At 31.3% G+C, this 21,094-nt stretch overlaps 4 protein-coding genes across 7 annotated transcripts; 2 read left to right on the top strand and 2 right to left on the bottom strand.

Moving 5' to 3' along the window:
- Positions 1–296: 296 nt before the first annotated feature.
- Positions 297–3,046, bottom strand: LOC105249718 (pentatricopeptide repeat-containing protein 1, mitochondrial). Its single transcript, XM_011255389.3, has 4 exons — positions 2,809–3,046; positions 1,118–2,349; positions 742–1,047; positions 297–639 (listed from the first exon to the last, which is right to left on the bottom strand). The coding sequence occupies exons 1-4, from the start codon at positions 2,900–2,902 to the stop codon at positions 529–531; spliced, it is 1,743 nt and encodes a 580-aa protein (XP_011253691.1). The 5' UTR covers positions 2,903–3,046; the 3' UTR covers positions 297–528.
- Positions 3,047–3,828: 782 nt separating this feature from the next.
- Positions 3,829–11,883, top strand: LOC105249732 (histone deacetylase 6). Of its 3 annotated transcripts, none has more exons than XM_025405932.1 (19): positions 3,829–4,077; positions 4,799–4,963; positions 5,123–5,548; positions 5,706–5,803; positions 5,997–6,170; positions 6,313–6,505; positions 6,699–6,758; positions 7,232–7,321; positions 7,424–7,530; positions 7,876–8,019; positions 8,184–8,290; positions 8,739–8,908; positions 9,155–9,495; positions 9,597–9,792; positions 9,900–10,029; positions 10,198–10,779; positions 10,900–11,063; positions 11,237–11,524; positions 11,673–11,883. In XM_025405932.1, the coding sequence occupies exons 1-19, from the start codon at positions 4,075–4,077 to the stop codon at positions 11,754–11,756; spliced, it is 3,522 nt and encodes a 1,173-aa protein (XP_025261717.1). In that variant the 5' UTR covers positions 3,829–4,074; the 3' UTR covers positions 11,757–11,883. The 3 variants fall into 3 exon arrangements, with proteins under 3 accessions (XP_025261717.1, XP_025261716.1, XP_025261718.1); XM_025405931.1 differs by lacking the exon at positions 6,699–6,758 and adding an exon at positions 6,586–6,645; XM_025405933.1 differs by lacking the exons at positions 3,829–4,077; positions 6,699–6,758 and adding exons at positions 4,098–4,289; positions 6,586–6,645.
- A 1,952-nt stretch (positions 11,884–13,835) lies between these two features.
- On the bottom strand, positions 13,836–17,044 carry LOC105249717 (GPI mannosyltransferase 4). Its single transcript, XM_011255387.3, has 5 exons — positions 16,842–17,044; positions 16,271–16,442; positions 15,808–16,208; positions 15,004–15,542; positions 13,836–14,799 (listed from the first exon to the last, which is right to left on the bottom strand). Exons 1-5 carry the CDS (start codon positions 16,851–16,853, stop codon positions 13,863–13,865), a joined length of 2,061 nt encoding a protein of 686 aa, XP_011253689.1. The 5' UTR covers positions 16,854–17,044; the 3' UTR covers positions 13,836–13,862.
- A 185-nt stretch (positions 17,045–17,229) lies between these two features.
- Positions 17,230–20,885, top strand: LOC105249716 (YTH domain-containing protein 1). Of its 2 annotated transcripts, none has more exons than XM_011255386.3 (7): positions 17,230–17,468; positions 18,311–18,705; positions 19,009–19,225; positions 19,403–19,607; positions 19,785–20,052; positions 20,194–20,340; positions 20,674–20,885. In XM_011255386.3, exons 2-7 carry the CDS (start codon positions 18,356–18,358, stop codon positions 20,846–20,848), a joined length of 1,362 nt encoding a protein of 453 aa, XP_011253688.1. In that variant the 5' UTR covers positions 17,230–17,468; positions 18,311–18,355; the 3' UTR covers positions 20,849–20,885. The 2 variants fall into 2 exon arrangements, with proteins under 2 accessions (XP_011253688.1, XP_011253687.1); XM_011255385.3 differs by having other exon boundaries at positions 17,230–18,212.
- Positions 20,886–21,094: the final 209 nt, after the last annotated feature.

Below are 21,094 nucleotides of genomic sequence, written 5' to 3'. Positions count from 1 at the left end.
AAATATGTAATTTGCAACTAACAATTCCATATATTTTCTTAAAAACAACTGTATGTGTTCTTTACACCGATTGATTCCTCTCATTATTTTGTACATAAAAGTATTAAGGTAAGAAATCGAAAAATGAATATTTACAAGATATTTTATGGTTTATGTAAAATTAAGAAATTATTTCAAGCCTCGTAACTCGAAAAGTACTTCATGGAAAAATAATTTATTATAGTGTTTTGGAAAGCTCTTGAGGTAAGCTATAAGAATATGCAATGAAAAATAGGTTCCATTTAAAAAAAAATGCACTTCCGATCTGAATCGCCTATTTCCGACCGGAACCAGAAGTTGAAAATATTACCATTCGATAGAGCGCATCCGATTTATAAAGAAAATGTTTTTACTTTTTTGAAATAATCATTTCTCTAGTTTTTAAATGGGTGGTACGGGTGGTCTGAAATACCCTGTATTTATGAACATATCAATAACGATGTAAATCTTTTCAAATTTGCACACTTTAGTGGAATAATACATTTAATTCTACGATGATTTATCCATATCTTCTACCATCTTTTGCCACTTTAGATACTTGCGTTCAAATTTCTCAATATTCTTCTTTAAACGGTTCAATTTTCGTAATCTGTATTTTCCCTGCAAAAAAATATTCGTTGTATACAAAACTTTTTTTAATTTATTAAACAAGAAAAGATATCGAGTCTAATGATAATAATAGCTAAATCATTTCCAACGTACTGTCGGTTTTTTTATGTTGGATAGTTCTTTCGAAAACCGGTCCACGTCTGAGATGGCTTGTGGGTTTGGTTCCATTCCATTCTTCAGCATATAACTCATAACAAACAACAAGTATTCGAAGTTTTTCATAAAGCAGGCTTTGCGGATGAGAGTACTCATGATTATACGATTTGGTCTGTAGCCAAAAGCCTCCATTCCTTCTAAAAATTCTTTAGCCTCTGTACATTCTTGACAACCGAGCGCCAGGACTCCGAATGTCATCACATTTGGGGAAAGATTCCTCTTCTCCGTCACGTCTATCACCGCCTAAATTAAAAATATTACAAAAATATTGTGTAATACTCAAACGATACATTAGAAATTTTGGATGCTTTACCTTTGCACCTTTATAATCAGCTCGCATGCTGCGCCTTTTAATGAGCATATTGAAGAAATCGATGTCTAATTCGACGTTTCTTTTGTCTGCGATTTCGATGAGCAGATCTTCAGCTTGCCTCGAGTTTGGAATTAAATCGAGAAGCAAGGTAATAGTTTTGATGTCAGGTTTCACTCTGTAATAAGCCATTCTATTTAAGAACCCTTCCAAACCGCCAAACAAGATCAAACGATTATTGACAAACACATCGTTCAAATTTATCGATTCTATCTGTTTTCTCGAATTTATATCATCTTGTGTAAGTTCTTGCGTAACTTCCTTTTCCGCTGGTAGTAACGTATTCAAGACAGGTGGAGATTTCAATAAATCTGGACTCTCGCCTTCCTTCAACACAATTTTACCTTTTTGCCATCCTGAGACAAGGACGTCGTCAAGCTTTAAGCTCCCAAAACTAGTGTCTCTCATCGTTCTCAGTAAAAGATTATATGTCGTCAAACTCGGATTAACTTTTTTCAGGCGCATTATATGCCATATAATCAAGGCGTGTCGCATGCCGGCCTCCTTATCCGCAATCGCTGCGTGAAGCAGCGAATTGTAAGTACTCTCTTTAACAGGAATATTTTTGTCTCTCATCTCGTCTACCAATTTAAAGGCTTCAGCTATCTGATTATTCCAACTGTACGCTTTCACCATAGCATTGTAATGCGCTTCGTTTAATGGAAATTGCTGCTCGTAAAGCGATTGTCGTAACTTGATCAAATGTTCCAGAGCTACCTCATTCCTCCCCTCAGCGCATGCGTTGAACAAACTGGTATAGGTTGCTGCGTCTGGCTGTAAGCCACGTTTCTTTGCCGTATTGTATAGACGAAAGCATTGTTTTACATCGCCCTGGTCAGCAATAGAATGTAAGAGAAGATTGTACAAATACATTGTAGGCTTGTCCCGATTTTCCTTTACCGAATCAAGCACTTTCAGGGCAGATTTCAGGTCCTTCTTAGATAAATGTGACTTTATCATCTTAGCGTACTGTCCTAGACTAGGTTTCAGTCGACGTGGAATACTTCCTTCGGTATCCTGGAATTTCTCCTCTTCCTGCTCTCTTTTATCCATCTCCAAGTGATCGAATTTTCTGCCTGAGATATCTCCGAAAATATTGGAGGTCTTTGGCAACTTTTGCGTGCAAAAATTACTGATCGGAGGTTGCCACTTGAGTTGCAGATGTTCATTTTTGGCTGTAATAAATATAAGTTTGCTTCTATAATATTATTTAACTATGTCATTATTTTTTTGCATGAATTATTAGTTACTCGTTAATAATTCTACATAATTTTATAGCTTTATATTAATTATATTTTTTACTTATATTTATATATTTATTTTTATATACTTTATATCTTTTATTAATAAATAATTTTATTAATAAATTATTAATAATATATATAATAAAAAATTATTATATTATTATTATTATTAAAATTATTTATAATATATATTACTATTATTTATAATAAAATTACAATATAATAAAAATTTTATATAATTATTTGTGAAAATATATGAGATGTAAAGTAGTGTTTATTTTTTGAAAATATAAAACAGAAAATCTCGAGCTTAATTAATTAATAAATTATGACAGCAAAATCACTTTTTTCTACTAATATTAATAATTCATTTCATATTTATTTACATACATTGTTTAGTGCATACCAGCATGTGATTGAATTCGTTGACATAACCCATGACGCTTTTAAGTTTAATCGACGTGCGAAGTTTCGGACAAAACATTTTGCCAAAAGATAGGCGACTTAAAACAGAAAAACAACGTCGTCCCTACTTTTTAAAATTTATTTTTATAATAGATTTTTATTTAATTTATTTTATAATATTTTTAGAATCGTACAAAAATTGCATTGAATTCAATTACGTCAAGGCTATAAACATTCAATATACGTAGATCATAGATAGTGTATTTGTCAGAGTAGAGACCCTCTAATAAGAAACTGGCCATCAGGGGGCCACTTTTGATTGGTCCGCCATTTTTAGGCAACTCTCGCCCATATTCAAATATTAATTACCCGATTCTGAATATAAATGATATTTATTTAATAATAATTGTTATAGATAAATTAGTGAAATTTTAATAATATATTTATATAATATTCATTATTATAACAACAAAATTTTAATTATTATAATAATGAATATTATATACATATATATACTATAAGAAATACTATAAGAAATATATTTATATATATAAAAATTATAAAATAACTTAATGTCGCTAGTCAAATAATCAAAGGATCGTTGAAAAAAAGTGTAGTATATATAAATATAAATTTTATATATATATATATATAAATTATAATAATAAATTTTATATATATAAATTATAATAATAAATTTTATTTAAATTTAAATATTAATAATATTAATATTATAAATAATAATAATTAAATTATAATAATAAATTTTATTTCATTTAAATATTAAATTTAAAAAATTATATGTAATCATACATTCTTCAGAAGAACGACTATGATTGGTCAATTACGTCTAGTGAACTATCTCGGGTCGAATCAAACTCGACCATTCGAAAACGTCACTAAAGAAATTTTCTAGACGAGAGCCAATCGATACATCTGACAAAAAACTAATCGTACGTCAAATTTAAAATTTGCATCTTGCTTCTCTCCATCGTGCAACTAGCACTTCATGACACACTGCAGTGTTTTTCGTCAGAGTAAACACGAGAGTGATGGTGAAATTGAAAAAAAAAAATAGATAAAATAATGTAAATGAATTAAAGATGCTTTATCCTTCGAATCTCTTGGCATAATTTTCTGGAAGAAAAATTAATAATTAAGTGATTGGTAATTTGTATCAGTTGTGATGAGTCCAATGTTTATCTGTAGCATCTGATTTTGATGTTTATTAGACCCTCTTAATTAGAGCAAATGGTAAGAATTTATTATTGTTAATGAGTTCTACGTGTGTTTGTACTTGTAGCTTTGTCTTATCATTAACCTTCGAAGATAAAATGATAACATATATGAGAGAAGGGATATGCCTATAAAAGGATAGGTTGCACCGCCTACGCAGCAAATAGTTTTGCTACATTAAGCTTTACGTATTGCATTACTAGTACAGATCTTGTCGTTACAGTTTAAAGGTGAGCTTGGGAAGTGCCTATTTTCCTTAAACAAAAATTGAAGAGAATGCTATTTTTTTCTACTTCTATTGTTTTGTTTTGCATTTGCTAAAATTGATCTCTGGCGATTGATTAAATTTATCTCTGTTGTTTGATTTGTGATGATAAAAAATTTCAGAATTTTTTAGTTTATGTGTTATATAAATGATCTTCAGGATCTTTCAAACCATCTTCTTTTTATAAAAATTGTAAAATTGAACTAATTCTTTTTGCTCTTCCTCAGCTTTCTATTCTTTTGCTGTAATTTAATCTTTCCTTTGTGCTGGTTTTGGAATTTTTCTGCTGTTAATATGCCTATTAATATACTTATATTAATTATAATATATAAAAAAAAATATTAATAAAAATATGTTAATGATTACTGCAAATGATGTACTTTAAATAATAGATCTTAGACATCCGTATACTATTTGCTCATGTTATATATTTATGCTTAGAGTTTTATAAAAAATATATATATAATTTTACAGACTGAGCCTATAGTGAGGTCAGATTTGTTCACTGCTGCTAAACAATTAGCAGACAGTGAAATTGAACTAATAAAAGTAATCGAAAGTTCCAGCAAGTGCCAAAGATCTACTACAAATATGTTTGAGAGTGTTAAGAAAACAAAGAAGCCTGGAAAATCAAAAAATGTAAATATTAACAATTTATTATATTGCTAAAAATGTATGTAAAAGTATTCATTAAAAAATATAAAGATATATTTGCATAAATTATAATATAATCTAACAAATCTTTCTAAACAAATTTTAAATTAAAAATCCACATAGTACTTGATACTTTGATTATAGGTAGTTCGTCCATCAGCTGCACTGTTGGCTGCCAAACGAGAGGCAGCTCAACGACAGCTGCTGTTGAATAAAAAATCCAACAATAGTTTCATACGAGATGTATATCAAAATGCAATTGACGCGTACAAAATAGTACGAAAGGAGACTGGTCTTGTATTTGATCGAAGCATGGCAGAGCATGAATGCCTCTGGGATCCAAATTATCCTGAATGTCCGGCTAGATTTACACGAGTTTTGCAAAGATGTGAAGAACTGAATTTGGTGCAAAGATGTAAGCGCGTCGAATCAAGATTGGCTACAGAAAATGAGATCCTGACAAAGCACAGTCAGAAACAAATTGATATCTTGAAGGCAACAGATGGCTGTGCAGATTCTGAGAATTTGGAATTGCTTTCTTCCAAATATGATGCTGTCTTTGTTCATCCAGTATGTACAGATCTAATTTTAAATACAATTTTAATTTAAAAATGATAAAATTAATAGTAAAATATTTTAAATGATAATAAAATGTCTTATATAATAACATATAAATATACAAAATTTTTATATTCAATATATCTGTAAATTAATTTTTTATTTACAGTCTACATATAAATTATCTTTACTAGCTGTGGGCTCAACAATCAATTTAGTGGAAAGTATCTGTAAAGGCGAAATTCAAAATGGTATGGCTATCATTAGGTAAGTTAAAAATATTTCAAAATCTTGATAAAATATGGATCTTTAATTTGATTAGCTTTATTCAATCATTTTATCAAGAGAGATTGATATATAATAATAATCTTAGATTTAATTTATTAATTCTTATTGTGTTTTATTTTACATGAATAATGCAATATTATTAGATAATAAATATTAATATAAATTGTTTTAGGCCACCGGGTCATCATGCCATGAAATCAGAGTACTGTGGTTACTGCTTTTTCAACAATGTGGCTATTGCAGTAGAGAAAGCTTTGAGCTCTAATTTGGCGAATAGAATTTTAATTGTGGATTGGGATGTTCATCATGGACAAGCAACGCAACAAATGTTTTACAATGATCCACGGTATCTTTTCCGTTTTTCTCTTGTAAATTATTGCTTTGAATTATTTTTAACATGTATTAAATATATAAAATAGTTTATATATTTTATTATAATAATAAATCTGTAATGATTTAATTTTAATTGCTTTCAAATATGTTTACAGTGTAGTCTATTTTTCTATACATCGTTATGAATATGGAGAATTCTGGCCCAATCTAAAGGAATCTGACTTTCATTATATTGGAGAGGATCTTGGAGAGGGTTATAACTTTAATATACCCTTAAATAAGACTGGTATGACTAATGCTGATTACATCGCGATCTTCCAACAAGTTTTATTGCCAATGGCTTACGAAGTATGCATTACAGTTTATTTACTAGTACATTAACTCCATTAATGTCCAAATTAATTTTTAATGAAAGTACATTATTGTAGTTTCAACCAGATCTTATAATAGTATCAGCTGGTTATGATGCAGCTCTAGGTTGTCCAGAGGTAAATTTATGCATATTTTTATATTATTTTTCATTTTTTTATTTTCTTCCTAGTTCTCTCCAGATCTCATCCTTATTTCCGCTGGATTTGATGCCGCAATCGGTGATGAGAAGGTTAAAAAATTTTATATTATTTTATATTGATTACCATGTGTAAAAATTATTCATCACAAATTTAATTAATTTTCATTATAATGGCGTTTTTATTTTACATAAGTCATAAGAATAGGAAAATATAGGTATATCAAATTTTTATATTTTTTTCCTCTAAAGAGATTTGAATTATTTTATAAGATGTGTAGCACAATTATAATATCATTGTATCTATATCACTATTAATTATATTTTTGTTTATGAATATATTTATTTATCAGAAAGAAATTTATAATACACATAGAACCTGATTTTTTTGTCTTTTATAATTTGACTTATATACAATTTTTACAAAAATATATTACATATATGAAATTTTGTTAAAATATATTACTTTTAGTTATTATATTAAATTCTTATATTATTTAATTCTTAAATCAATGATAAATAATCATCAATAATAAGTTGATAATAAATACATTGTATTAATATAGGGAGAGATGTTAATAACTCCAGCGTGTTATTCTCATTTACTATCATCGTTATTAAGTCTGGCAGCTGGAAAAGTCGCCGTAATTTTAGAGGTATATTTTAAAAAATATTTTTTTCTTTAATATACATATATATTTATATTATATATTTTATTTATTTAAATATTTTAAAATATTAAAGTGTTTTATATGTAGGGTGGTTATTGCTTGAAATCTTTAGCAGAAGGTGCAGCATTGACTTTAAGAACTTTATTGGGTGATCCATGCCCTATTTTACAAACACTTGACTTGCCATCATCAAGGTAAACAATAAAAAATGTATTGTTAGATATAGTTCTTGAAACTGCATATGTATTATAAATATATTATTTATATTATTTAATTATATTATATTAGCTTATATTATTATATTAACGCAACATATATCATTATATTTTTAAAATTTTAAATTAACTGCAAAATATTATTGATATTAATATTTCTTATATTAATAAGTATTATTATTAATTTTTAAATATTGATAAAAATATTGATAATATTGATATTATTTTTTATATTAATAAGTCTTAGAATTATATTGTTATCTATTATTTTTGATGTTGTAATATTAATAATGTTTTTTTTTACAAAGCTTTTTATTATTGCAGTATACGTGACACTATTCTGAATGTAATCTATGCACACAAACCATATTGGAAATGTTATCAATACCAAGAAATGCATAGTATCAATAGCATAACACATAACAAGGAGGAAATTGCTAATAGACATGTAGTTATGGTTACATACAAGTGAGAAATTAATTTCTGTAATATTATTTTAGAATAACATATATTATGTACTTGACAATTAAAAAACTTGTTATTATATAAATTTTTTGTATTTTTTGTTATAAATTATATTATATAATGTTAACATCTATTTAATTATTTATATTAACACCTCGTTATTTCAGAGGCAACGATTTTAAACCAGATAAATATGAAACTCGAAATTGCTATCCTAAACAAAGCAAAGAAGTTTTGGAAGTCATCGATAAAAAATTAAATGAATTGATATTACGTAAGTATTCAAAAATTGCATTATTTGAAGAAAATTGGATAAAAATATTTAGATAAAAAGATCACAGTATACATTTTGTTTATTACTAATATAACAGTTATAATATAGTTATAATTACTAACATAACAGTATATAACAGTTAATATGAGATTATCTCTTGATATTAATTTTAATCCTTTAATAATTTAATTGTTTATAAATAATTGTTAACAATTCTAATAGACTTGTGTTATTTATATTATTGACTTTTACGTTATTAATGTTAGTTTTTTTTATTATTTCCTATGAAAGATTAAAATCTGTCAAAGATGACCTCTCATCAAATTTATGTTATTTAATAAAGATTTAAATATTAAAATATATAAAAGATATTTAAAATATGTATATTCATAAGAATATACTATTTTATATTTGTTATTATTAAAAACTATTATTTAAATTTTTGCAGTTACAAGGTTACATAAGGCGCCTCACAAAGTGTGTATCGTTTATGATGAAAAAATGCAGAAGCATTGCAATATCTCTGACAATATCCATCCAGAGAAACCATCTCGCATCTCTAGCATTTATAATAATCATGAAAAGTATGGCCTGTTGGAACGGTGTCATTTGCTGCAAGTATGACAAAATCTAAAAATGTATAAATTTAATTTTCAAACAATTATATATTTAAATTATATGTATCCAACAGTTATATATCTAAATAAAGTATATCTAACAGTTATATATCTAAATTATATATAATTCTATATATATTTGATTTATAAAGAATCTTGAATTTATTTTATCATAAACTGTTTATTTAATTTAAGAGAAGTTACAGAAAAAGGAAAAAAAATATGATTATTTCTTTTTCCCACAAAGGGAAGGAGTGCGACACTAGCAGAATTATCCTTGGCTCATTCAAAGGATTACATTGATAGTATCAAAAGGACTTCGACTTTAAAACCTAAGGAATTGCAGAAGCAAGCGTCGGATTATAATTCCGTTTATCTTCACAATGAAACGTGGTCAAGTGCCTGCGTGTCTGCCGGCTGCCTTTTAAAAATGGTGGACGCGGTTTTAAATGGAGAAAGTCAATCCGGAATAGCCATTGTGAGACCACCAGGACATCATGCTGAGGAAGATAATGCATGCGGTTTTTGTATCTTTAACAATGTGGCTATAGCTGCGCAATATGCCGTACAGTTTCATCATTTAAAGAGGTACAATAGCCACTTTAATTTTGAAAATGATCGTGAATTATTTAATAATATTATCATGTGTTTTTTTACAAAAATTTAATATAAAAATGAATGTTTTATAGAGTGTTAATAGTGGATTGGGACGTGCATCATGGTAATGGGACGCAATCCATCTTTGAAGAAGATCCCAAAATTCTTTATATTTCTGTACATCGTTATGATAATGGGAGCTTTTTCCCAAATTCCAAGCGAGCTAATTATACGAGCGTTGGCTTAAACGCAGGCGAAGGATTCAATGTAAACATACCGTGGAACAAAGTAAATAAAAATAGTCATATATTTCAAACAATATTTCTAAAACAACCTATTATTTCATTTCATCTTGTAAAGATTTATATTTTAATAGAGAATGTGTAATATTGCAGAAAGGAATGGGAGACGCTGAATACATAGCAGTTTTTCAGCAAGTCGTGATGCCCATTGCTTATCAGTTTAATCCAGAACTGATTTTGGTTTCTGCTGGATTTGATGCTTGTGTGGGTGATCCACTCGGAGGTAAATGTATTTTAATGTAAACAATAATTATTAAATATGGCTTGGTTTTATTTTAAAACACATTTAAAAATTTAATAGAAAAATAAAAATATTCATTTATAAATATCTTATATACACTTCCATGATTTATATAAAAAAAACTAATAAGTTATTTTTATTTCTCATAAGGTTGCCTGGTAAGTCCGGAGCTCTATGGCCATTTGATCCATTGGCTTTCGTCCCTGGCCAACGGCCGCATAATCCTCAGTCTTGAAGGAGGCTACAACATCAACTCCATTTCTCATGCGATGACCATGTGCACCAAGGCTCTCTTGGGCGATCCGCTGCCCATGCTGGATTCCGGTTTGATCCCCTGCTCTAGCGCAGTTAATTCCATCAATAACGTGTTGAAAACTCACAAGAAATTCTGGCCTAATCTGCAATATGGAATGTCCTTGCCGAAGGAAAAACTGCTCCCCAAACTCAAGAAAACTCTGAACAAGCTTGACGAACAAGGAAGAATCACAGAAAAGCCAAAACAAACGGAATCGAAAATTGCTTTAGAAGTAATCGAAAGTGAGAAATTGGAATTGAACTTGGCGATCGATAAGAATCGTTTGAACCTGGTGACGGATGAAGAAATTCTAAAGTTGACAAATGAAGTGGAGAATATTAAAATTAAGAACTCTGAATTGCGTCCGACGAGAAGCGCAACGGATGAGACTAGGAGAAATTCTGGATTGAAAAAGAGCGAAATGAAAAAATTGGATGGTAAAAAATATTATTAAGTAAATTAATTATTATTTATTATTAAATATTATTATATTAAATTTGCGATTTAATAATTATTGAATACGATCAGAAGATAAATGATATGCATTTAATTTGCAGCTTCGCAGAGTATACAGAAATGCGTAAACGAAACGAATCAATCGAAAGACAATCAACAAGGAGGTTCTCGTATACCCGAGGATCGCGATGACGAAGGCGCAGCATCTCTACAACGTGAAACACAATCGACGACTCTTCTAGAGTATCTCTCCGATAATCTTCAGGTGATGATTCATCGCCGTACGATTATATCATCATACGAGATCTCTTTCATCTCTTTGGAAATTAATTCTTATGAAAATAAGCATAATTATTAATAATTATAAATAAAAATAATTATTATTTTATGCATAAAATGAGTATAAATTTATGAATAAAATGACAATATTCCTCGTAGGCTCTGACAGCGGGAGAAATGTTCGCGGTGGTACCTCTGCGAGATTGTCCGCACTTATTTACAGTCAACGAAGTTCCTCCCAGTGGAATTGATGTAACTTTACCTTGCATGGAGTGCGCCAGCACCGCGGAGAATTGGATCTGCTTACAATGTTACACCGTACATTGCGCTCGCAGTATCAATCAACACGCAATGCAACACGCAGAGGAATGCGAGCATCCCATCACGCTCAGTTTCAGCGACATCTCCGTTTGGTGCTATGGTTGCGAAGCTTATATTGATAATCCTGTAAATAGCTTTTCTTAAAAAGTTTATATTTCCTTGAGTAAATTAATTCAGAATAATATAATTTGATAGAGTAAAGTCTTTTAAATTAAAAGTGATTATTTTGCAAATAATATTTTTATATGTGTATATTGATTAAATGCATTTTCAGAGATTATACGCGGCAAGAAACGCAGCTCATCAAAGCAAATTCAATGAAGAGCTTCCCTGGACTTATAACGAAAATGACATATAAACGCATCTTAGTTAATTAAAAAAAAAATAAAATTAACAAAATAATTTAAAAAATTTCTATAAAATTTGGGATTAAATAAAAAAATTTGGAAAATAATCTATATTCTACAATATAATATGTTAATAAACTACATAAAAAATTACACAAAAAAATCTTTGCGCGCTATAATGTAATTAAAATCTGCATACAGAGTGTGCCAAAAAGAAACAATCGAATATTTCATAATGCATTTTAGGAAAAAATGTTTTAGAAAAAAAGTTATAAGATTTAAAAGAGGCATTCAATGGCAATATGTATTCGACTATATCTTGGCGTTGCCAAAATCAGATCAAGATCAACTTTTAATTTTTTTAAATGGAAATTTATATTTTTCCTTATTAATTTTTACTGAGATATTTTTTTCTAAAATGCATTAGTTCTGAAATATTCACCTGTTTGCAAACTTTCGGCACAATCTGTATATAATTCTTCTAATTATTAATATACTTATTTTCATAGTTTTGGACAAATTAAATCTGAAGTTTTTCAGATATAAAAATAAATATAGACAATTTTTAATTACAAATTAAAATGCTCAAAAAATAATAATCCTGTATATTAATCTTCGCTTGATAATACATCTCTCTTGTTTGAGGGTACATCTCGCCTCAAAGGAGTTAAATAATGAAATTTTTCATAAATTATAAAAATAATGTTTTTTTCATTAAAAAAAAAAATGCGATTTAGTACACATTAGGGCTGCTAAAAATAAGCTGTAATGTTAGTAACTACCGAATTAATTTATTATTAATTTTATTAGAAAATATATTTTAGCTATAATAAAATAAAAATACCTCGTGCTGATTCAATTGTGGAATTATACATAGTGTTCTGAAAAGTTCAGGGAATTAGCAAATTAAAACAGAATTTTTTTAATCCGCTTCTTTTATGTAAATAATTTAATCGTTTAATTCACTAAATATATAATATCTTTTACTGAAATTTTTCTGGTACACTATGTATATTATATTTTTCTATGTGTGTGTATATTATTCCGTGTGAGAGAATACTCTCTCAATCTATGCATCTAATAGTAGCTATTCTTTTATGGGACAGAACATAGAATAATATATAATATGTAAGAGAATAAGAGTGTCATAGATAAAAAAATACCAGAAGACTTAATTTTTGCTCATAAGAATTTCCATTGAAAATATTCCGAGAAATTAAAGAGTATAAATATTATCACATATATGAAGAGTGCAATTTAAAAATAATAAAATACATTTTCTAATATGTTATACATATTTCCTCGAAAGAGATAGATTAATGATTTTATTTTTCTCAGCTTTTAACAAAAAATTCACTTTTCAAATTAATAGAAAAATCTATTTTTGTAAATCAAGATTTATCGTTTATTAATCGAAAAAAAAGATGTGCTAATATGTAAGCTTATTTTAATATATAAGTTTATTTTTTAATAAAATAAATTGTATTTAGAAAGATTATCTCTTTTGTTGAAAAGTTGAATAAATAAAACAATAAATAAAAATGTAAAACTTGTATTTTCATGATTTATTATTTCTGTTAATTTTTGAATATGATGACCTTTCTATAAATGAAACATGTTATATATTACATAACTTAAATTATATAATTGTAGATTTGATTAGATTTATTCAGTAATTTCAAAATCTATTTTTAAAAGTTTTTAATATTCTCAATATTTAATTATTTGAATAATTAAAAAATACGTCATTTTAATTTGTTAATTTTTAAGGATCCAATTTTTTGTTATATATAATTTTAAATTAATATATAATTTTAGATTTATAAAAAAATTTCCATTTTTTAATATCAATTTTTTAAATACTATTCATTTATATTAAATATTTTAATTAATTTTAAGTTAAATATTTTATCACATAAGGATTGCAATTGCATGTAAAAACTTATAAAATTATGCTTTTATGATAAGTATATACATATATATTGCAACATTCTTTATAAGTCTTTTAACAATTCTTTTTCTTTTTGACTAGATTTTATTTTAATTATTTTATTACTATTAATATATTTATATAGAAATAAAAGCCTGGAAATATTATTTCTATTTTTTAAATTTATTCAATCATTATTAATTATTTCTTTAACTTGCTCATTGTACTTTCTTTGCTTTGGTTCAGGCAGAAAATATTCGATTTTTAGCAATAGCAATCTAAATTGCTCGATGTACTCACAAACATCTTTGGTAGCTTTGATAAAGCTTTTAAAAATATCATCGCTCTGCAAACTTAACATGTTTTCGAGTATATGGATCGATCGCAAAGACGGTAATCTCTCTATGGAAATGTGAGGATAAAAAGTCTTGACTATGTGAAATCTGAACAAGTTCGATCTGTTGTTCGATAGCTCCACGAATTCATTTATCGCGGAGGCTGGTAACGCATAGTACAGTCTATAAGGTATCCTCTTGACGACGAATTTCTCTTCGCAGTCCCTGATCCTCTTGACAATGCTGTCGAACACCTCTGATAGGGGCTTGGAACCCTGCTCATACAGGTGGAAATCCTGTGTCAGCTTGTACTTGTGATTACTACTGCTACGATAGACTTTACGAGTATTGCGGAGTTGTAGCAATGCTGTAGGTAGCGAGTAACTGTACGAAGTATATAAATGCACGTGCGTGAGATGCGGTTTAGCCTTCAGTTCCGTCGTGATGTGAGACGTCAGCGGGAAAACTCCACCTTGATGCGCGAAAGCGTAGAAGAAAGCCAACAACAGATTGCTGACGTACCAGAACGTCAATTTTCCCGGTTTGCTCTGTGGAAGTTCGGTAGTAGATTCGTCATTCTTATCGTTGAACCGGACAATATCCAGACAAGGGACTTGGCTCAGATCGGGCGCGTAAAGGAATACCAGCGGGAAAAGTACCGGGATTATAAAACGGGGCTCCTGATGAGGAAATAGAGATAGCAAGGCGATTGGAACGACGAACGTGCAGGTCATCAGGCCCACGATGCTCTGCAGACGTGGCAAATGCAGCCATCGCGCTTTCAATCCGCTGGAAACGAATATTATTGTTAGTTTATCGTCATCTCACTATGCAAAGAATATAATTTTCATAAACAGGGTGGACCCTTATTAAATACATCTTTTTAATCCTTACAACTTTTGTCTAAAGTTGTAAGCATTTTGTTATAAAATGCATTCTATACGAGATATTCGACTATATCCAGACTTTTGGTCCACCCTGTATATGACTGACCTGTATATCATTTTCGCAAATGTCAGCAACCCGACGATGCCCAGGACGCTGAAGAGCAGTGGAACGTTTACGAAAAAGTGCAAAAGACGAGGATGCAGTCCATGTACCTCCAGATTCTTCGTATTCGCGTTATACTTGAGGAAATTTACCGGCGTCACCACAAAATTGTTTATCCCGATCTTCAATTGGCCTATTTCTCCCATCGTCAAGTATCCGAAGTAGAAGCTATCGATTAGAATAAATAAAAGCGCGGTCGGCAATCCGCAGAGGATGAAAGCAAATATTCTGATGTTGAAGTCCTTGAAGCCAACGCTTTTGGAACCCAGGCCTCTTTGCAGCCAGAAGAAGATGGGAGCGAAGGCAAACGCAACGAAGGTCGGCCTGTTGAATATTCCTACCACTGTTATCGTAGCCAGTAGAAAGCAATGGTTCAACGAATGCGAGGGTAACATGGCTTTAAGTTTATAGTACTTGACACGCTCCCCTCCGGTCGTTGCTTCGTTATACTTTTTGGAAAGATAATCGCTCTGGAGTACCACCTGTAACGATACAATAAAATTATTAAAGCAGAAATATATGTACATAAATAATAACAAAAGATAAAATGTGAAGAGTTTTCAATTATTTAATTATATAAAGAATTTAAGAATTTAATTATTTAATTATTTAATTATATAAAGCTTTTAATTATTTAATTATATAAAAAAAACAATCTATCTTGGAAAATTGAATTTGATAAATTCCTCTCATCAACTTGTCGATTAGTCTCATTGAATAGTTTCTTAGGAAGGGAATTAGACGTACCTTCTCCGAATATGCCATGCACCGGGAAGCAAAGTATAACAGTGCAGCAGTTAGCACCAGTTCGATAGAATTGGATAAGGTACGAGTGGCATAAGTCAACATAACGTAGGAACTGGCATATGTGACTAGTCTGACCCTGTAGTTTTGCCCATACATACAGCAGATCTTGTACAGAAAATAATCCGACAGGAATGACAGTGCACACATGAAGAGCCGTGGAAAGAGCACGAAGAAGTATGGTCCCTTCAATGATAGTCCAAAAAAATAAAGTGTATACGAAGACAATCTCTTGAGAATTGCATAAGGCAGTCCAACCACGAGTTGAGGAATGAACGCGGTGCGCACAGGAAACGTGGCATTGAATTCCCATGGTTTGTAAACATCGATGTCAAAGTGATCTCCTATTTGAGAGAAATAGAATCGTTTTAGAAAATAAATGGAATGCAACGAAACAGTGACATACCAGAGATAACTTCTATCGATTGAAAGAATTCGTCTGGATGAATGTAGCCTGTCTGCGGAGCAAAAGTTAGAGCAATCCTTAATGTAGCTAGGATCCAATAGAGGCCAATCTTGCGTCTAACAGGTGCTGCAGGCAGATAGTCCTCGATGGATCTGCGATACTCGTTTTTGTGCTAAAAATTAAGAAAGAACAAAATTAAGAAAGAATTAAATAAGAATAAAAATAAATAAACATAAATACAAATAAACAAACATGAATTTACACCAATATAATTGAGTTATAAATTGAATAACAATATAATTGAATTATAAAATTATAATTTTACAATAATTATTATAAATTGTAATATAATAATTATAAATAATTATAAATATATACAATTATAAATAATTATAAATTATAAATTAAATACAAATTAAATGATAAATAAATCGAGATAATATATAGACATTTTAAATATAATGCAGATATTTTAGATATAAACATATAAAGCAAAAAAACACAAATATATACAAATTATCTGAAATATGTGTAAGTAATATATATTTATGTAACAAGATATGTAAATTACCTTTAATGACATATTCCTAACAATTAGTTTACTCTAAATTCAACGATAGTTTTTTGATACTCGCTTGGACAATACATCGTTAAACCTGTGCACGCGATGGTGCGACTTTTCACGACAGGTGCCAGGTGCAATGAACTAACAAATTGCTAGAACCGCAACAGACGCGATGTAAACAATTCAACCTAGCGCGCATGCGCGGAAAGTCACGTGGCGCGCGCGATTTGACAGCTCGCGGCCGATCTTCTGTCAACGCGATCTGTGATCGACGCCAGCGATTGGATCCGTTCCGCGTAGCTCTTTCTGCGCGCTTCTCGTCCTCTTCCTTCCTCCAACGTCTCGATTCGTCCATCTCACTTGGAATCGAGTGCAGGTGCAGCTACCGGGACGGAACGGGTCTATTGATTCCCGGAACCATGAACGCCGTGATTTGTGTACCGCTACAATCCGCGAGCAGTTGTTTACCGCTGTGATCCTCCTCCTCTCGGATCTCCCTCGCGAGTCGCGCCAGATATCCTCGCACGAGATATCCCGGAACGTGCTGTGCGCGAGATCGCGATCGGACGATCGTCCCCCGAGAGCGTGTGCTACCGTTGTGAAGTGTGTCAGTGAAGGGACAAAGGGTGTCACGTAAGTGTGTGCGTCGCGCGAGCCCTCGGGAGGACTCGTCACTCGAAAAAAAAAAAAAGAGAGACTTCGACAGGAAAATTTTTGAGAATTTTGGGGGAGAAATTTTCTCGCATGTTAGTGATCGACCCATCTTCCGCGCGAAGCGAACTTTTTTAGATGGTTAAAAGAGTAAAGAAAAATGATAAAAAGCGTGAAAGAAAAAAAAAATAATAAACGAGGTTCTTTCTTGACGGACTCTTGGCAGGTTTTGCGAAAGTAAAAAAAAAAGGAAAAAAAAACGGTCATGCTATTAAAAAAATAAAATTTATCCGTAACTCATCATCTCTGCTTTCAGAAGGAGTGCATAAAGAGATAAATAATAACTAGGACGAGGCAGATTCGCAGTTCGAAATAAGAAAGAAAAAAAATTCCTCCGTGCTTTCAGAGACTCTCTTCTAGACCTCGGCTCCCCACACGTGGAGCAGCCTCGCTGCCTGTGTCTACCGGTTGCTACATAATCTCGAGGACTGTTTGTAAAGCCTAGTTTACTCGTCCTGGCCAGATAGCTGGCCGAGCTTAGCTCGGTCGTGCCGTTGTCATGTGTCCCCTTGATCGATTTGTGTTAGGTGTAAGGGAGCTGGGTGCCATAGGCACCCCGATCGAAAGCTCCCGGGACAGTGTGGACCTTCTGTTCGATTCAGAATCCCCGAACTCTCCTTGCTGTATACTATATAGTCCTTTGCTACTGCGCTATTGTCGTAAGATGTACGAGAAACGCTACGATACTTGGTCGTGCCTCCTACCGGAGTGCTCTCATGTGACTCGCGACGTAGTAATAAACCTATTTCGTGTTTGCGTTGCAGGCAGAAACCCTTGCCTGATCCTCCAGCGAACGGTCCAGGTTGACCATGGGTAGCAACACAGACGGCGACAATCTGAATCTCAGCTGTGGCGAGAACGACAACGGCGATGAATTGAGGATCGCCGCGGACGAGACCTATGACACTCGCAGCGAGATCTCCTCCAGCAGCTCCAACACAAGCAACTCCAGTCATCCTACCATCAGCACAGTTTCCAGCAAGTCCTCGCGCGGCGACAACAAGCGCGGCAGGAGAAACAGGAACAAGCGTGGTAGATCTAGTAGAGATTCCAAGTCGTCCAGTCCCGAGCCTAAGCGAGCCAGGTCCAAGGAGAGCAAGGGAACCACCAAGAGCTACGACTATGCCACCAAGTTGAATTACTTATTTAGAGATGCAAGGTTGGGATGGGGACAACAATAAATAGCTATTGCAGTTGTTGCATTAATATAAATTTGATATAGAAACATATTCTTGCGTATTAAAAAGTTTAGAATTGTCCAAAGAGTTTCTTAGTCATTTATATATTTTTTTGCTTCATATATTTTATAGAAAACTAGAAAGCTTTTTAAATGATGATTTGAAATTTATAGAAACGTAATATTTATATACGAAACAAATTTTTCTTTAAGATTATGTATTTTTAATAGAAAATGTCTGTATAAATTTGGAGTGTTTAAATGTTTTCAAGTCTCTTTTGCTAGATTTTTCATCATCAAGTCCAATAATGCAGAGAATGTGACACTGTCCAAGGCCAAGGGAGTGTGGAGCACATTGCCGCAGAATGAAGCAAACTTGAATCAAGCCTATAGAGAATCGCGAAACGTATTGCTGGTGTTTTCCGTGAAGGAATCGGGAAAATTCGCCGGCTTTGCCAGACTTAGTACAGAATCGAGAAGAGATGCTGGTCCAGTTTCCTGGGTACAAATAAAATATGAACAAAATTAATATAAATATAATTGTATGATTTGTTGTATGTTTTTGATTGATTAATTTTATATATATATATATATATATATATATATATATTATATATTATTTATTTTATTATTAATTATTTAAATTGCAAAAAGGAAATAGCCTTGTAATGCATTTTAGGTTTTGCCTCCTGGCTTATCAGCAAAAGCTTTAGGTGGTGTATTTAAAGTTGACTGGATCTGTAGGAAGGAATTACCGTTTACAGCTACGTTACATTTGTACAATCCTTGGAATGATGGGAAACAAGTTAAAATCGGTCGAGACGGCCAGGAGATCGAGCCTAGAGTTGCCGAGGAATTGTGTAGACTGTTTCCAGAAGATGAAGGTAACTCTGAGAGAAATATATAAAAAAATATATAATGTATAAAATATATAAATATAAATAAATTTATTATAAGAAATAAGAGAGATGTATATGCAATTTTATTATATTTTTTCCTTTTTTTTCATGTATATTTTTGATAAATTAAATTCTATATAAGTCGAATATATCTATTCGCAGGAATCGAGATGACACCTATTCTGCGAAAATCCAAGGAAGCAGGAAAGCACGTCGTAAAATCGTCGCGTTATCGCGATAAGAGACCCATAAGCAACTCTAGATTTTTACGAAGAGGCGGACGGGGACGTAGACTGTTCTTGACTTCGAGATCGCGTTTAGCTTCTTTAGCCAGAGGTTCCCATGGTGTTGCGGGGGATCACAGAGGATCCAGAGATCACTCCTATCGATACACACCATGGTTCAATCGAGGAGATTCACCTTACACAAAGTACGATCCGTCCAATCGATATTCATAGCATTCCAAGTTTTTAACAATGCTTCTATTTTGACTTTAATAATTTCCAAAACGTATTGCACGTCATTAAAAGTTATCTAACTTATTCTACATAATAATAATTAATCATTTCAGAGGTTACGGGGCTGGTCTAGGCGTCGCCGCGGTTGCAGAAGCTTATGTGGCAGATTACATGCGTACCATGCAACATCAGTTGCCACCATTGCCACCTTATGGCCCACATCCATATGATACTTTGCCACCACCTCCTCCACCACCAAGGTAAAAATATACATATTCGATATCGCATCAGAGTCTTCTATATACTTTATTTTAGCTGCAAAATACAAATCAAGTAAAAAGATTCAGTATTTATTGAGTTAAGCAAAATATAAATTTTAATTAAAATTAAAATTGAAATTGCTCAAGATATTTATTTGATATTAAATAATTTCTATTAGATAAAGTGAGAAATAATTAATTGATATTAAATATTTAATTAATTAATTAATTGATATTAAATAATTTCTATTAAAGTGAGAAATTTTATTGGCACTAAATTGAATAAAAGCTCTGTGATGTATGATTAAAGAAAAATATTTCTTTTCTTTTAAGATATTATGACGGTCTGCCATTGCCTCCGGATTATAGCGCGACAGCGTCAGCACTGGAGAAGCGTAGTTATGAGAGGAGCGTCGACGAGTTCTTGTGGAGAACGGCCAGTCGTCACAGTCGACACAGCGATCATCGCTCCTCGCGCGATCATCACAGATATCGAGATCGTAGATAAGAATTGACTGTAATGTTTCCTTATCGACTCGTCGATTCCCAAGTTTTACTAATAATAAATATGAATTGAACAATAACGTATATTATTCATATTCTTATGGAAAATTCAGAAAATGTTTCACAGAGAAATCCTAGATTTCTTGTTATTAATTAAATTGTACATAAAAAACAAATTTAATCTCAATAATTTAACTTTGATAATTAAATTAAGATATCTTTTCAAAAGATAATTAATGTCTATCAGGCC

This window comes from Camponotus floridanus, unplaced genomic scaffold, assembly GCF_003227725.1.
Source record: "Camponotus floridanus strain SB8 unplaced genomic scaffold, Cflo_v7.5 scaffold127, whole genome shotgun sequence".
In the NCBI taxonomy this organism is placed as follows: Eukaryota; Metazoa; Arthropoda; class Insecta; order Hymenoptera; family Formicidae; genus Camponotus; species Camponotus floridanus.
The sequence above is the reverse complement of the archived record's forward strand: the minus strand, read 5'-3'. Positions and strand labels throughout refer to the sequence as shown.

What these genes read in the sequence shown, in the direction of transcription:
- LOC105249718 (XM_011255389.3), bottom strand. Translation starts at nt 2,902, where the DNA reads ATGTTTTGTCCGAAACTTCGCACGTCGATTAAACTTAAAAGCGTCATG. An exon ending in GCTGGTATGCACTAAACAAT is followed by an intron (nt 2,350 to 2,808) that starts GTATGTAAATAA and finishes TATTTATTACAG; the next exon opens with CCAAAAATGAACATCTGCAA. An exon ending in CTGATTATAAAGGTGCAAAG is followed by an intron (nt 1,048 to 1,117) that starts GTAAAGCATCCA and finishes TTTTTAATTTAG; the next exon opens with GCGGTGATAGACGTGACGGA.
- LOC105249717 (XM_011255387.3), bottom strand. An exon ending in GCATGGCATATTCGGAGAAG is followed by an intron (nt 15,543 to 15,807) that starts GTACGTCTAATT and finishes GTATCGTTACAG; the next exon opens with GTGGTACTCCAGAGCGATTA. An exon ending in TTTGCGAAAATGATATACAG is followed by an intron (nt 14,800 to 15,003) that starts GTCAGTCATATA and finishes ATTCGTTTCCAG; the next exon opens with CGGATTGAAAGCGCGATGGC.
- LOC105249732 (XM_025405932.1), top strand. An exon ending in AAGTCGCCGTAATTTTAGAG is followed by an intron (nt 7,322 to 7,423) that starts GTATATTTTAAA and finishes TTTTATATGTAG; the next exon opens with GGTGGTTATTGCTTGAAATC. An exon ending in AACGGTGTCATTTGCTGCAA is followed by an intron (nt 8,909 to 9,154) that starts GTATGACAAAAT and finishes TTTCCCACAAAG; the next exon opens with GGAAGGAGTGCGACACTAGC.
- LOC105249716 (XM_011255386.3), top strand. Translation starts at nt 18,356, where the DNA reads ATGGGTAGCAACACAGACGGCGACAATCTGAATCTCAGCTGTGGCGAG. An exon ending in TACTTATTTAGAGATGCAAG is followed by an intron (nt 18,706 to 19,008) that starts GTTGGGATGGGG and finishes CTCTTTTGCTAG; the next exon opens with ATTTTTCATCATCAAGTCCA. An exon ending in CCACCTCCTCCACCACCAAG is followed by an intron (nt 20,341 to 20,673) that starts GTAAAAATATAC and finishes TTTTCTTTTAAG; the next exon opens with ATATTATGACGGTCTGCCAT.